Genomic DNA, 16,936 nt, shown 5'->3' with positions numbered 1-16,936 from the left:
TTTCAAATATGCCATAAATATCAAATTACAAACCTATATAATGTATATAATTATCACTTTCTAACCGAGCCAAATCGAGCGAGCTTTTTTCGAGCTAAATCCGAGCGAGCTCCGAGCCTCGAGCTTTTTGAACAGCCCTAATTATAATTAAGCATTTTAAAAAAATGAAATACAATAAATGACATGTACACGAAAACGTGGATGAAGTTGTGTATTAGACCGCCCGTAGTGGGGCGTGTTTTTTAAAATTTTTTCAAAAAAACGCCCTATAACGCCGTCTCGAGTTAAAGGAAGATTTCGGGGAGATGAACCGTAATCTCCAAGACATTCGCGACCTCGGCCACCAACGTTATGAGATTATGAAAGAACGAGTGGCCGAAACCAAAAAGTTTAACGAGATGCAAGAGGCGAGGCAAATGGAAAAGGACATTGAGTTTTTGTCCAAACCTATCGACCACCTACAAGGCGATGCGTTGATCCTTGCGCAAATGCGTCGCCAAAAAATTAGAGAAAAATATGGACTTTAGATGATGTTCTATTTTTTAACTTTCTTTTATTTTTTATGTTTTTTTATGTTTTTTTATTTTCGGTTTTTTTTCAGTTATTTTTTTTAATTACAAGTAGTGTAATTTTTTTTTAAATTAATGAAGTTTTTTATGTTTTAATTTAAAAAAAAATAATTGTGAAATGATTGAATGGGGGGTTATTGGCATAATGCCCTACTACGCCACTTTTTGCTATAATGTCCAAGTATGACTAGGATGTCACGTATTGGATAATGCCCCATGGTGGGGGCATTATACCAACTTACCACTACACATGGTCTTAATGCTTTCCCATTGTGCTTATAATGGATGCAATTTTGTTTAAAGGGTTTGATTTTAGTGTTACACAAGTTCGGTTTAGCGATAGGAAAAATGCGAGGTTCAGGTCCATTTCGGTGCATATTGCGGACAATATAAGTGAAATTAAATCGATCGGTATAATGGGGGTACTATTCGTGAAATAAAATGTTATAATATCTCCTTATGGGCCAACCTTTTATACCAGTCCGTTAGTGGGGCGTCGTAGGGATGAACAAATGGAACCGGTACCGGTAACGAATTTCCCGAACCAACTCGATTTTTTGTATCGACATTTAGCATTTTCGGTACCGGAACATAATGGGTCACATGGCATTTTGACTTGTTACCAAAGAACATAATGGGTCAAATGTGTAATTTTTTTTACTTGTTACCAAAGAACATAATGGGTCAAATGTGTAATTTTAAGGGCTGCACAGTCTACAGAAATTAGAGGGGTTTCGGGTCGGGACGAGTTTCGTACCGTTTCGACCCGTACCGGAACATAATGTAATAAGGAACAACTTCCAAAGAACATAATGGGTCAAATGTGTAATTTTAAGGGCTGCACAGTCTGCAGAAATTAGAGGGGTTTCGGGTCGGGACGAGTTTCGTACCGTTTCGACCCGTAGCGGAACATAATGTAATAAGGAACAACTTTAAATCTTACTCAATTATAATGTTATTAGATTCCGTCTTTGCAAGTTAGAGGTGGCAAAACAGACGGGATGGGTTGGGTGGCATGCTGGTCCGGCCATACTTATTCGCTATAAAAAGGGTTATTTCAGTTCGAGTCAGCATGAGTTCTAGTTAAAACGGACCACTATAAAATTGGTTATTTTGAAAAACAAAATTATAATAACCAGAAACACTTTATGAATTCTAAAAGTGACCCTAACTCCTTCTGACATGAAACATGTATTTGTTGTTTTAGAGTTATCAAACTGTACATTGACCAAACATGGCATTTTGACTTGTTACCAAAGAACATAATGGGTCACATGGCATTTTGACTTGTTACCAAAGAACATAATGGGTCAAATGTGTAATTTTAAGGGCTGCACAGTCTGCAGAAATTAGAGGGGTTTCGGGTTGGGACGAGTTTCGTACCGTTTCGACCCGTACCGTTTCAACGCGTACCTTTCAACGCGTACCGTTTCGACTCGAACCGTTTCGACTCGAACCGTTTCGACGCGAACCGTTTCGACGCGTACCGTTTCGACCCGTACCGTTTCATTTCGATCAATCGCTAATATCTACAATCAAAGCAAAGATCAATACTACAGTCACACACTATACTAAAAATTGCAAAACTACTCTCAAAACTTGCTAAAAAACTGGACATAATACATACCATAGACATTATAGTAGCCAAAGCATAGCATAACAATGTTAAGTGATTACAAGTTTTAACAAAAAACTTAACATAGACATAACAGTAAAAAAAATAAAACTAGTCTTGACCAAGGGTATAAGAGGAACTCCAGCATCTAACCCAAACCACAGCCCAAAAAAAATAGCTCTAGAGTTTGAATAACAGCAGCCAAGTAACTCGATAATGAACTGCATCAGTCTTTTGATTGCAAGATCCAAATAACAGCTCTGGAGTTTGAATAACAGCAGCCAGCATCTAACCCAAACCACAGCCCAAAAAAACCATAGCTTATAAATGAGACCAAGATCCAAATACAGCAGAAACATAACGATAGCAGCAGCCTGATTTGCCAGAGAGTACAGAGCCTGCAGCCGGAGGTTCTCTCGAATTAACCTGTCCCAACCCAAAATGCCCAAAATACCCCCAAAGCAATAAAAAGATAAAACCTGGTTTCGATTGCAACTGAAACTGAAAGATTGCAACTTAAATTGATTCTGCAGACGGGTCAAAAATTATGATCAAATCGCTTAAAATCCAATGAACTGAAAAGGGGATATTACGACTATTTGTTATTTATTTTTCATCAAAGTCCATTTTAACCTAACCCATTGTCATTGTCCTGCAGACGGGTCAAACAATTATGATCAAATCGCTTAAAACTTGCACGAACCCAGGGTGTCAAGTTAGAGGGATGAATAATCAACCAGTGAAACATTAAAGAATTTGTGATATGGGTTCTCTCAACATTTTACTTATGGGTTCCTTTTCAGTTTCTCTTATAATTTACACTAAAAATTAAAAACCAAATCGATTCCTAGAAACCCGATGTTTATACATTAGTCCGCCCCTGAACATAATAAAGACGTAAATTTTATATTAAATTTCCATTAGCGTTAACTCTAAAGCAATCCATAATTACGTACAATTCCAAACTCATAAACATATTTAACATCACGAATCATAGTTTCCAATTCTATGTTTCAAAGACTAACATCAAAATTCACTAATCATAGATCTATACGTGATTAAAAATTCCAAGTTTCAAATGTGTAATTCCTAAATAATACCGTATAACATAATCATCTAGCTAGTTTCAACAAATTAAGCAACAACTTTAATGTTAACAATGCAACCTTTTTAATTAAGAGTTGCATTTACATTTTCTTCGTGCAACCTTTTTAATAAAAGTTGCAAATTTCAATAAAATTTGCAACCTTTCACGAAAAAGGTTGCACTTTTTAGTTAAATTTGCAACTTTTTAGTAAAGAAGTTGCATTATATCTTCTAATGTAACATTTATGTTCAACGAAGTTGCATTAGAGTCAGATGCAACTTATTTGAAAAAAATTGCTTACAAAAAGTTGCACTAGGCCTATTTTCTAGTAGTGAGACCAAAGATAAAAGATCTCTAGCTTTTGTCAAATGGGAGATTGTTAATGCATTTTAGGTGCCAATCGCCTAAGATATCTTAATTAGATAATGTTTTGGTCTTGTTTGTATTTCGTGGTTTATATATTGGAGTTTGGTTATTTGAGACACATGAATGAGTCATTTGTTTGACTTTTCAAAAGTCAAACTAATGAGAAAATTCAAGGGATTGTGCCATTCTCTTGAAAAGTCAAGGGATTATGCCATTCTTTTGAATTTTCAATAGAATGTGCCATCCAATAGAGAGTTTCTCGTTCATTTGTCACAACTTTGCCAGACAAAACTCAAATCTCGTTGTCATCAAATTGTAACCAAACTCTTGCGAAATCTAACAGAAATAAGTTCTTTCTAAGAATTTTATACAATGACAAATGATGAAGTGTTAACAACACTGCAAGTTTCCAAGTCACTCATGACTGGCATCTGGAGGTTATCTAACTATCTTCACTCTCAGTAAAAAGTTTGCCTTTCTTTTAAAGTTTAATTTCAAAATTGCCATTTATTTACATTCATTTGCCATTATTGTTGTATCCAATAGAGAGTTTCTCGTTCATTTGTCACAACTTTGCCAGACAAAACTCAAATCTCGTTATCATCAAATTGTAACCAAACTCTTGTGAAATCTAACAGAAATAAGTTCTTTCTAAGAATTGATTATAGTTTCCGCATATAATCAATTGTTATTGGTTGAACATCTTATACATTATAAACAAGATCGGATCCTAGAATTTCAAAAAGATAGTTTTTTCTAAGAATGTTAACAAATTTTAACAACCATGTTCACAAAAAAAACTAAGTTTAAATTGAGGGAGTACACTACATATTTTGTGAACATATATTGGGTTTTATATTTGACAAAGTATGGCAAATATTCCAATCCAGCTAATAGTTTTACCAAATCACTAGATGTGATATGGAACTTTAATAACATTTTAAAACACCTTACTAAGGTATCTCAATACACCTAACATGGATTTATGACTCATTTCAACAACATAGTATATGAAAGTTTCATTCCCATTAGCCAATTGTTGATTCACATTACGTATGGGATTTGAAATTAGTAACACGTGTTAATTTGAGTTATCGTTGATTTTACACACTTATTCAAAGATAAGATACATGTTGGCATGAAGGTACTCATGAAATGTACAAAAGGTTGTGTATGATCTATGTATAATCATGGTTGCAAAAGTCGTTAGGCGCTCCCTAGTCGGATTTGAGAGTACTCGGCCTAGGCGGAAATTACTTGGGGAGTTATCGACCTAGGCGATCAGTACTCGGGCCTCGGCAGCCTACCTTGTAACGAGTACACAGGGAGTACTTGAAGCCTAGACGGGACTTTTACAACCATGTGTATAATATACATGGACTATGATCATGTCTACACGACATATTTCCACGTATATGTTAGTCTCGTAATAGTTGTATGCTTCTCAAATGTCACCACCAAAACATTTGTATTAGATTACAACACACTATAACCTAATATGAACTTTCCAAACATACGGGTTATATTTCTAGTAACCTTAACAATTATAATTTGAAATCACATGATTCAAGCTTTATCTCAACTTTAACTAGGAACTTAATTTTTTATCACATATACTTATGAATATAAATATAAAACTAATGCCTCCAATCTTGAGTTTGCTTCATACAAAGTATTTTTTTGTTATCTAACCATAATATACATCAATTTGGTCTTTAAGCTACATGCTTTTTCAATAACCCTTGCAAATGGGCCAGGTACTCTTGGAATTACTCCATTACATTTTTTATTTATTGTTTCCATTCCTTATGACTTCAAGCATTTTGATCTCTCATTACATGGAAATCTTTGTCATATGAATCTTGATTCAAGTTCGCCATCCTAATTACTCTCACTCTAAAACATGTATTTGCACCAAACAACATTCAGACTAGATAAGGTCTCATGTGTGATGCGCTTATTTTCAAATTTGAAATGAAGAAATAAATAGCAATATTGTCTCTTAATAACTCATACTCAATGAGTTTGTAGTTTTGACCCATCCTTAAAAGGGACAAATTTATATATTCTACTCAAAAGTTGGTACATAATTGTATGTACCTAAATAAAAGTATAATATCAAATATATAGTTTCATAATTTTTAACATATATATTATTTCCTTAACACTAACATTAGGATATTTATAGTTCATAGTGTAAAAACAAATGAAAGGGTATGGTTCTCATGTTACAAATTATACTTAATAAAATGTTGGTAATCGTCAAAACAACAAACATCAGTTGTCACTTTGTGACATCTAATGATTAGTTATTAGAAGCAATTGTTCCCCCTGAGAGTGTCATAGGGGATTTCATTCATATATGGATTTGTATCTTTTATAAAGAAATTAAGTGATAACGTTGTTGAGGGGGGACGTAAAGTATAATATTGAAATGGTTGTTAACTATCGTAATTTGAATCTTGATAATTTTTGTTTTGCTTTTGTTCTTATTAAACATGCTTAATCTAAGTCTTTAGAGGAAGTTGTTTGTGATGAAAATTAGATAAGAACAATGAACGAGGGAATGAAACTTAATAGAAATAATACTTGGGTCTTAACTAATGTTCCCAATGAACAAGAACTATTAGTTGTAAGTGCAATTTTGGAATAAATTATAAGTCATCAGGTGAAATAGATAAAATGAAACTAGATTAGTAATGAAGGCTATGATGACATGGGAGGTTTAGATTTTGATAAAGCGTTTTCTTTTGTTGTCAATATGGTGTGCGTAAAATGCTTAATCAGATTAATTATAAACAAGGGTTAATATATGTTTCAATTGAGTATGAGTAATGCTTTTTGTATGAATATTTGTCAAAAGACGTGTGTATTTCTTAAAAGAGACCCAAAGTGTGCAAATTGGTTATCTTTATAAGGTCTAAAATAGGTTCCTGAAAATGGAATGAAAAGTTACTTTCTTAGAAATTAGTTTTGTGCATTTATGTTAGTGACTATTTGATGTGGGCCCAAGTGTGGAGGAGCGGGCCATTTTGTATTTGGAGGCCCAAGATCTTGTAACAAAAGGGGCTTCACTAAAATGGCTCTAACTTGGGCTACGGGGGTCCGTTTTGGGCGTACGACCAGGCGAAACGAACGTGAGAACGAGCTCCATCTTGCTGCAAACGGCCTACGGCGGTTTGGGTCATCGTCCGGGCTGAATTGCAACCCAAAGGGCACGAAATTTGAACTGAAAAATTGAGTAGTTTCAAAATTCAAGTCTGATTGTTCAAATGACTAGAGCAACACATAAATAGAGACAGAAATTCGAAATGGGCCTAAAATAGATAACGGGCCAAATACAATCCCACAAACAAAATGCCCAAAATACTTCAAAAAACATAAAAAGTTAAATAAGTAATAGAAATAAGCGTTTTTCGGCCCGGACGATGACCCAAACCGCCGTAGGCGGTTTGCACCAAGAAACAAGTGAAAATGTAGAGGATAAAAGCAAACGAAGGTGGTCCTTCAAGTTCCGAGAACACTAAACCTCCTAACACCTTGAAGTACACTTGGAATGGATGGAGCTTGCAAGAAAATGGTGGTGGTGTGGTGATGAGGGGGCGGCCGAGAATGGAGGAGAAGAAAGGAGTGGTGTGGTGATGAGAATGATGAACCTCTAGTTTATCTTATATTCCAACTTCACTAATACCCTTTGGTCCATGTGTCTACAAGAGTACATACACAATCTAGCTCATATCACTTTGGAAGGATTTAGAAGATTAGAAAATTTTGGAGTGGGGCCCCTCCATGGGTCGGTTATAAAAGGGGGGGGGGGTTAAATGAAAATTATTTGGTAAATGATAATTAGTGGGGTGTTAGATGTAAAAATCTAATGTTTAGTGTGTTACACGTATCATGTAGTGTGTTTAAGTGTTCGGGGACCAAGACTAGCTTAGAAAAATAAAAAAAAAGTTTTTAACAATAATTTAGTGTTCCGGGTAATGTCCGATTGTTCGGTTAAATGTCGTTCCGTTAAAGTGCTAAGTTATTCCATATATTGTCTTTTAGGTAACTTTTTGTAACACTTTTAATTCCCAACACTCAGGAAAGCATACAAGACTATTTAGTAACTTTTCTACGCAAGACTAGTATGTTAACAAGCACATGTAAGTATGACACAGTAATCAGAAAGCAGTTAAGTAATTCAGCACAGTCATCAAGCACTTTAATTAACATAAATAAATCGTACGGATACATGAAATTATGAGGGTTGTCACATTCTCCCCCTGTTAAGAGAATTTCGTCCCGAAATTTAGCACGTGGTTAATGAGGAAGCTAGTTAAGTTGCGTTGGTTTCCTGGTTTTCCTGGGGTGTCACACCAGACGCATTCACTGACCTGAAAGAATGACTAGTTGAGTCATATATGCCAACTACTAATGCTCCGGTTAAGATAATTGTCTCAAAAGGACAACATATATTGGTTATGAGTCTATGGCATGCCTGAAGCATGGTAAACTAGTCGATTCCAAAAATAAAATCCTTGAGAAAGGGAGCAAGGAATGAAGATGGTCAAGTCGAGGTATGTAAAAGGGTCTCCTTAAGAGACATTAGACATCAAGGTTCAAGAATAATTTATATCATGTCTAGAAATATATGGAATCGCAATTTTAAAATCGACGTCGTTATACTTTTGTATATAATGTAGCGCTTGAAATGGTTAAATGACGATGATCATAATTTAAGATACGCCTATGAATTAATACATATAAATGATTGGCCAAAAGCGAAAGGATCAAAATAAGGCAGAGTTGAATTCTCTAATGGAAAGTTCGCGGACCAACAATCCATACAACTGAATTTGTAAAGTATGTTGGATACAAATGGGTCTTTTATGCGAATCATGTGAAAATGAAACTAAATGAGATAAGGAAAAATTGGTGGCACAAGGATTTTCGCAAAAACTAATGATTGATATTAAAGAAACACATTCTCTAGTGGTGGATGCAATGACTTTCCAATATCTTATTTGTCTGGTAATATAGAGAGAGAATAGACATGCATCTTATGAATGTTATGTATTTCTTGATACTAAAAGTATACATAAAGGTCCCCAAAGGATTTGAATGATTAAAATCATGTAAGTTAAGTTCTTGAGAACAATAGGATCATTGTATATAGATTCATTTTGAATACGATTGAACTCTTGATGAGTTTCCTAAAGCAATTGAGTTCCCTAAAGGTGAATTGAAAAACGATGTAATTCTTGTGCACCAATAAACATACATAGAAAACTTGTACCAAGTGATTGTGATATGTCGATAAATAGTGTATACGCATGGTATAATATGTATTTTGGAGATAAAAGCAAGTGTCCATGCCATTTTTGCATATGATATAGAAATCTATGTGTTACATGAGCAAGTTTATGTAGCAAAACCATTGAAGAGTGAACGCACATGCATATTTAGGTAAGATGGAAAAAATTCCCTCGTGGATTGATGATGCCAAAAGCATTGATATCAAAAACTCAAGAACGTACTATATGAAGCTGATGATGTCACTGAATCTCCCTAAGAGAAAAAATGAGCTCAATTAAAGCAAGAATTTGCAAATGAAATATGGTATTGCAAATTTATGGCTCGATATGTAAAACATACATTTATTAATATCCATCAATCATAATACATCTAGAAAATGGTGGACATTTTTATATGGACCAAGCTTATGGTGTAAGTACATTTAATGATATCCAAATATTTGATACATAAAAAAAATGAATTTTAACATCTTCTATCAAAGAAGCAAAGATCTTTGGTCCTGAAGTACCATAGTTCAATACAAATTGTATTAATATATCTTGCTAGTTATACATGAACATATATCATTAAATTCATTTGCAAGATATAACTTGTGTACAGTGATGAGATAGCGTAATGGGTAAAACATATATTTTCTATACCCTTAAGGTACGAAAGATAGGAGTTCATATTTTACTAACCCATCAACAAGTTTGGTTAGTTTTGTAAATGCGGAGATTATAGCAAAACACATCCATGGATCTTATAGTATCTGCTTACAAGAGGAGGCAATTAAACTTTCACATGAAGATCATACATCAATGTATCAAGAGATCAAGCGAGAAATTACTTACTACAAAAGTTTTCAGCAACTTTCATAGAAGATTGGCACCTGTTAATTAAATGATACCATATCATAATAAGGGGGAGTTTTACACAAGTTGCACTCTTTTTCTTTTCACTAAGTTTTATCCCATTGCGTTTTCTTAGTAAGGTTTTTAATGAGTCAACGTACATGATCCAGAATATCAGGGGGAGATAATACGGGCTGTACTCTTTTTCCCTTAGCTAAGGTTTTGTCCCACTGGGTTTTCCTGGCAATGTTTTTAACGAGGAAACATCTCCAAGCGTATCAAGTTGATAACAAAGGGGGAGTGTTATAATTATATTGTTACTAGGTTATCTACCCGTGTGATACACGGGTTGAACAATTTAATTTTGATAAGGAATCAGAAATAATAAAAGAACTACAAAATTAGTTGTGGTACGAAATAATTTTTCAAATAATTAGTCTAAAAATGCTTATACATGATCACCTTATTCCAAAATTAGGATGTAAATTTATGAATTAAAGGTCCTGATTTTTGTAACATTCAATGCATTATGTTAGACCGTATTAATCTTTAAACATGAATTAAAACATTAAAGGTGTAACCTATTGGTTCAAAAACTAAGTTGTTATATATCATAAGCAAAAACTAACTTTTTACATATCATAAACATAAACTAAAACAAATCACCATGAAAAGGGTTATAATTGGTAATAAACAACACAAATACATAATATGAACGTGGAGGTCATCAACCATTGTTTTCCACCCGATAGTGAATGTTGGATCACCATATACTCCAGGTTAAAAAGCTGTGTATTACACATGTTTGAAAAAAAATATTAAATGATTACTATTTATTATGTATAGATCATGAGTTTGATATCCATATTATTTAAGCTCTATTTACTATTGAGACTTTTGTCATATGTGAAAGCATTACACTAATAAATCATGCACCTCGAAGTAGGTAACTTTGAAGCCTTTGTACTAAAAACGACCTATTTAAGTGGAGGTTTGTCTTGGAAACCAAATACGATTACAACCTTGCAGCATGAAGCATAAGCATCCATGATTACAACTGCTTGCTCACGTCCTATATATGGATATGTACATATTCAAGTCGTCAACATTAATGTATTAGATGTAAACATGAAAGAATAAGCAACTGCAGGGTGGAATATTTTAAACTTAACAAAAAGGGTGCGCCAGATTGGACAGGGCGACATGTCAGAAAGGTTCATGTCAGATCGAGTCGCTTTAAAATAAGCCAGAACAGGTTCGGATCATGATGGGTTCAGGTATACATCTATAAATAATAATATAAATATTATTATAGAAATGATTTATGTGATACACAGTAAATTTACGATACAGTAATGTTCTTTTTATTTAAGTAACAATAAATAAATTTCACTAATTATTAGATTGAATTAATATAAAAAAAGTCAATTACCAAATTAAACCAACAACAATCAGGTACAAACCTGCAATGGTACAAAAAGATAAAAAAATAGTACTCACTTTTCTCTCCCATGGTATTAAACATATCAACTGATGGAAAAGGAAGTTATATTATCCGAAGGCACGTCACACGTTCTATAGCAAACTTCACTTGTGCTTCACGTAGGCAGGGATGAGCAAATGGTACCGGTACCCGTTCAGAACCGGTACCGAATTTCCCAAACTACTTGATTTTCGGTACCGACATTTTGTGTTTTCGGTACCGGTTCGGCACCGGTTTTTACCTTCAAATACCGGTCGGTACCGGTACCCATTTTTTGGGATTTTCCGGTACCGGTTGGTACCAAGCTCATCCTTGATTATCCCTTGATGACACGTTTCTTTTCATCAATTAAGCACGCACCTTGCTACCTACGTTAAGATTGTAAAATCAGGATTGTTATAACGACAAAAACAAAACCAGTAGGAAGAACTTGTGGAAACAGATGATGAATAGATTGCTAAGTTAACATACCGTACAACCAGTATCCAAAGTTGTTTTAACAGAATGCTCTATATAAACAATAGAGTTCCACCACCTAGAAACTTAAAAACATTTCCAAATTAGGTGTTATGTATTTGATCAAGTCCAAGTCCAGTGTTATGCATCTGCATCATCTATTACCAAGTCTAGTTACGTGTTATGTATTTGATCATCTCTAATTTGTGTTGTACGATGTGAAGTGGTGGAAACAGAACATGCCTACGCATATAGCTGCACCATAGAAATACAATATAAAGATGAGTTTCTTTTTAAGAAAATATAATTTAGCTTTTCAAGAAGAAATAACTTACAGAATGACCCAAAGGACTATAGATTAGCAATGTCATTATATTCAACATACACAAACTAAAAAAATGTGTATATAACTATATATAGTTTCTGCATTTTTCTTATTCCAGCTAAAGTTCTAGCTTTTTGAAGCGAAGCTGCCAATGGTATGCTAACTTCAATTACTATGAAAATTTGCTCTACATGATGTTAGATATCAAGCACTCAAAAATGTATTCATCTAAGAAACGTTTAATAAAACACATAAGAGGATAAATTTGGGTTATCACAAATACATTATACATCATGTTGTTCTAATCTATCAAACATGGATAATTTCATTAAGAATTAAGAAAATGCAATAACTTTACCTCTGCCATTGCAGGACTCATTTCTTGCCACTCTTTTTGAGACAAGTACCTCCCAAAGCTCCCTCTTGAGCTTTAGCATTAAGCCCTTTGAAGGCCTGCCCAGTTTACAATTCACCAACCTAAATCTAGCCACCATAAATGTATTGAACATGAAAAAAAGGACAAAAATCTAAAATCATACCTTACCCTTTTCCATCTTCTTTTGAATTTTGGTCTTGTCTATCTACACAAACAATCACAAGATAAACAAATATGGCTAACAATGATCAAAAAAATTGATGGACAGGAAGATAATAGTAAGATAAACATCAAAAGATGAAAAACATCTCACCAAAATAAAACCCTAATTTGAACAATATGACATCTTTGTAACAAAACAAAAAACAATAGTGTTAACAAATCTGACTAAAAAATCCTAATCGGAATAAATTTGACTAAAAAATCCTAATCGGAATAAATTTGACTAAAAAAGCCTAATCGAAACAAATTTGAACCAAATCAAACCCTGACGTGAACATAACGATGAAACCCTAATCCTAACATCAATTCGGTGTAACAAAATTGAAACGAAGAAACTTAACAGTAAGATAAGCTCACCTTGAAGAGGAAGAATCGAAAACCAGATGGAATAAAGGCATATGAATTAGGGAGAACTGGATCGTTAGGATAGTTACAGTGTTTTTTTGATGGGTTTGAATATGGATTTGCAAATAGGAGAGTTTTGTGTCATATAGGAAGTTTAATGAATTTGATAGGCGGGTATACGAGCGGAAAACCCATCAAAAAGATTGCTTGAGAATGAGACACGTGTCCCACCAACAGTTTCATTTATTATAGAGAAAAATGCCCGGATAATCCTTGTGGTTTCGCATTTTTTCACATATAGTCCCCAACTTTCTAAAACTACCTGAATAATCCCCAACTTTTCATTTTTTGTTCCCGGATAGTCCATGTGTCTAACTTCAGTTTGTTTTCTCTGTTAAGTGGGTGTGAAATGACCAATTTACCCTTTCCTTTAAAAGGCCAAACCACAGGGACTATCCGGGCATCTTCTTCATTTTTAGAGAAAAACCCCACCATCACACTTCATCTTCATTTGCTGGTCTGAGTTAGGTTATTGTTAGGTTGTTCAGATTTGCCTACGATCCGGATCTGTTTCGGTTAGGTTAGATTGTTAATCGATGCGTAAAATTGTAGTTGTGGATTAGAATATGAGGTAGGTTGATATAAGTCACTGAGGTTTTAGCTTAATATTTTGGTTTTTGCTCTGTGAGAAGGATTTATGTTGATTGCAATCGTTAATGGTGGTATTGTTACTAGTTGTTCTCATGTTAGGATTATTTGTGAATAGATCTGTTTGTTTTTATATCATAGATCAGCTCAGTAGAGTGGTAAATATCGGTCAACGATGACAATCATTTGTCAAATTTAGTAAAAAAACTATCATCAGCAGATTCATATTTGATAATGCATGTGTAAACTTTAGTGTTTCAGTTGAACTTTTGCTGTGCTAATCTATCTATATAATTCAATATTTTTCAACAGATGGATGGGAGAACAGGTGGGTTAAATCTGACTGGAAGAAAGATGAGAACATGGCAGGTCGTTGGCGGTGACGGTGGAGGAGGGTGATGGTGGGTGGAGGTTGAAGATGAAGTGTGGTGGTGGGGTTTTTCTCTAAAAATGAAGAAGATGCCCAGATAGTCCCTGTGGTTTGGCCTTTTAAAGGAAAGGGTAAATTGGTCATTTTACACCCACTTAACAGAGAAAACAAACTGAAGTTAGACCCAGGGACTATCCGGGAACAAAAAATTAAAATTTGGAGACTATTCAGGTAGTTTTAGAAAGTTGGGGACTATAGGTGAAAAATGCGAAACCACAGGGACTATCCGGGCATTTTTCTCTTTATTATAATAGTAAGATAAGATTATAGTTATCAACACCAAAAATAAATTAGCTTCTTCTCCAAATTTTGTACTAATATATATACCCCTGTTGTGTCTCAAAGTAAAACATCTCATTCAATGAAATCTAGCTTTTATCTCTATTGTTTTCCCTTATTGTGTTTTTAGGCTAGTTTTACAACAAGTGTATTTTTATTAATTAGTATAGGAAAACAAAGATAACATAATTAAGGCTATTGGGTATACTTTAACGCCCTTTAACTACATGTAGGCACCACATCACCTACTTGATCCTCTTTCACCTTCATAACACACCAAGGAAATGGTTTAACCCCATTAACTCCCCTTAAAATTAATTAAAATACATACATCTAGCATGTTGTTGTGTGTGTACAAATTTTGCAATGCTTGATTCTCTCCCTCTCTCTCCTGGTTAACATCTTAACATGTGAAGTTTTTAATGCCTCTTAACACCCTTCAGGAGCGGTTTAACAACTGTTAACGGATGCCAACTAGGATTAACACCAACGGATGTTAGAGTATACCAGGTGGCCTAATATCGATATTGAGATGGAAATTAAATACGGTCAACATTATAAATGAGGTAATAGTTTTTAACGGGATTTTTGGAAAGAATTTTATGGTATTATTCTTACTAACATTTATAAATTTATAATTTCTCATTTCTTTCTAAACTAGTTAAATTTATGGGGGAGAAAAATGCCCGGATAGTCCCTGTGGTTTCGCCTTTTTTCACCTATAGTCCCCAACTTTCTAAAACTACCTGAATAGTCCTCAAGTTTTCATTTTTTGTTCACGGATAGTCCCTGGGTCTAACTTCAGTTATTTTTCTTTGTTAAAATGATGTGAAATGACAAAAATACCCTTTCCTTAAAAGGCCAAACCATAGGGACTATCCGGGCATCTTCTTCATTTTTATTTATAAAACCCCTCCACCACACTTCATCTTCAACCTCCACCCACCATCACCCTCCTCCACCATCACCGCCACAGTCACGCCGCCTTACTCCCCTGCTTCTCCGGTCGGTACAATCGGGTGACAGGTAAACGAGAGTAATCGTTAACTAATTGTGATTTACTTGTGATTTACAGAATTGATGGCGAAAGTCGGTGAATTGTGCGGGAAGACAGTGAGTTTGAGGTGTCAGTTGCCTACAGAAGATCTAGATGCTCTTGTTACCATAACATGTGATGAGGATTTGACGCATCTCATTCAGGAATATGATCGAACAGCTTCGCTGCAATCGATTAAAATCCGAGCATTTCTATCAAATCCGAAGAAATGCTCACCGGCTCATTCAACCGCTTCTGGGTCTGGTACTTGTGGATCTAGTTCCTCCACTGGTACACCCGAAGCATCACCGAAATCACCACCTCTGTCAGTCAGTAATCGGTGTGTGTATACGTCGTCAAAATCGCCTTTTAATCTTCCGTTGTGCTACAACAAATCAGCTGGAAAGGTTCCGTGCTACGCTTATCGAAATTCCAATAGGTTTTGCCTTGTTCCTAATGGGAGCAATTGGCAATAACAGTTGGAAAAACAACTCAACTTTGGTGCTGTGAATACATAAAGAAAAAACCAATTACACATTTAATAGAGGCGTAATTCAAACGGTAATATATGGAGAAAAAATGCAAAAGAAATTAATATTTGCGTGATGTATGAGTGGACTGTATATAATTTAAATATTCGGATTCGTGTTTAGTTTCTATGATACTTTTGAGTGGTGGCAATGATTCAATGAATGAAATGCTTCAACAAATTTGAACTTATTTCAGTTATTTTCTTCTTTAATTCCCGTTGCTTGTCGTCTGAGATTGGAGATGCTTATCGTTGAGATAACTGTGGTTTCGTCTTCCGATTGTACCGACCGGAGAAGCAGGGGAGTAAGGCAGCGTGACTGTGGCGGTGATGGTGGAGGGTGGAGGAGGGTGATGGTGGGTGGAGGATGAAGATGAAGTGTGGTGGTGGGGTTTTATAAATAAAAATGAAGAAGATATCCAGATAATCCCTGTGGTTTGGCCTTTTAAGGAAAGGGTATTTTTGTCATTTCACATCATTTTAACAGAGAAAAGTAACTGAAGTTAGACCCAGGGACTATCCGGGAACAAAAAATGAAAACTTAGGGACTATTCAGATAGTTTTAGAAAGTTGGAGACTATAGGTGAAAAAAGGCGAAACCACAGGAACTATCCGAGCATTTTTCTCTTTATGGGGGTTGAAACTCCATATACACATGAGAGACTCCACTTTGTAAGGAAATGAAAATACTGATCTCTTTTTATCCATTGGTCATACATTTAAACTACTACATTTATAAGATGATGACATCATCATTTAATAGTTTCTCCTCTCAATTGGCTAAAAAGGGCGGCAGATTTTGTTTTTTTTTTTTCAAGCAGCTGTCTGACACTTCCCTATTGGTCCAATAAAATTACGATTTTGTCCTTCTTTAAATTTACGCTTTTGCCATCAGTTCAAATTTATGTTTTCGCCCCCACTTAAAAATAAATTTACGCTTTTATTCCCGGCTAAATATTTCGATTTTGCCCCCGGTTAAAATTTACGATTTTGACCGGTTTCAATTTACAGTTTTGCCATTAGTTTTTTCCCCTTA

At 34.8% G+C, this 16,936-nt stretch overlaps 1 protein-coding gene across 1 annotated transcript; it reads left to right on the top strand.

The window, feature by feature from the left end:
• Window positions 1-15,415: 15,415 nt before the first annotated feature.
• LOC110902328 lies at window positions 15,416-15,847 on the top strand. The gene has a single exon (XM_022149016.1). It carries the CDS (start codon window positions 15,416-15,418, stop codon window positions 15,845-15,847), a length of 432 nt encoding a protein of 143 aa, XP_022004708.1.
• Window positions 15,848-16,936: the final 1,089 nt, after the last annotated feature.

The sequence above is a fragment of the Helianthus annuus genome, chromosome 13 (genome assembly GCF_002127325.2).
Source record: "Helianthus annuus cultivar XRQ/B chromosome 13, HanXRQr2.0-SUNRISE, whole genome shotgun sequence".
Lineage (NCBI taxonomy): Eukaryota > Viridiplantae > Streptophyta > Magnoliopsida > Asterales > Asteraceae > Helianthus > Helianthus annuus.
Note: the sequence above shows the minus strand (reverse complement) of the source record. Positions and strands in the feature narration are given on the sequence as shown.

Excerpts from the sequence above, each read along its gene's own strand:
- LOC110902328 (XM_022149016.1), top strand. The coding sequence starts at position 15,416 with ATGGCGAAAGTCGGTGAATTGTGCGGGAAGACAGTGAGTTTGAGGTGT.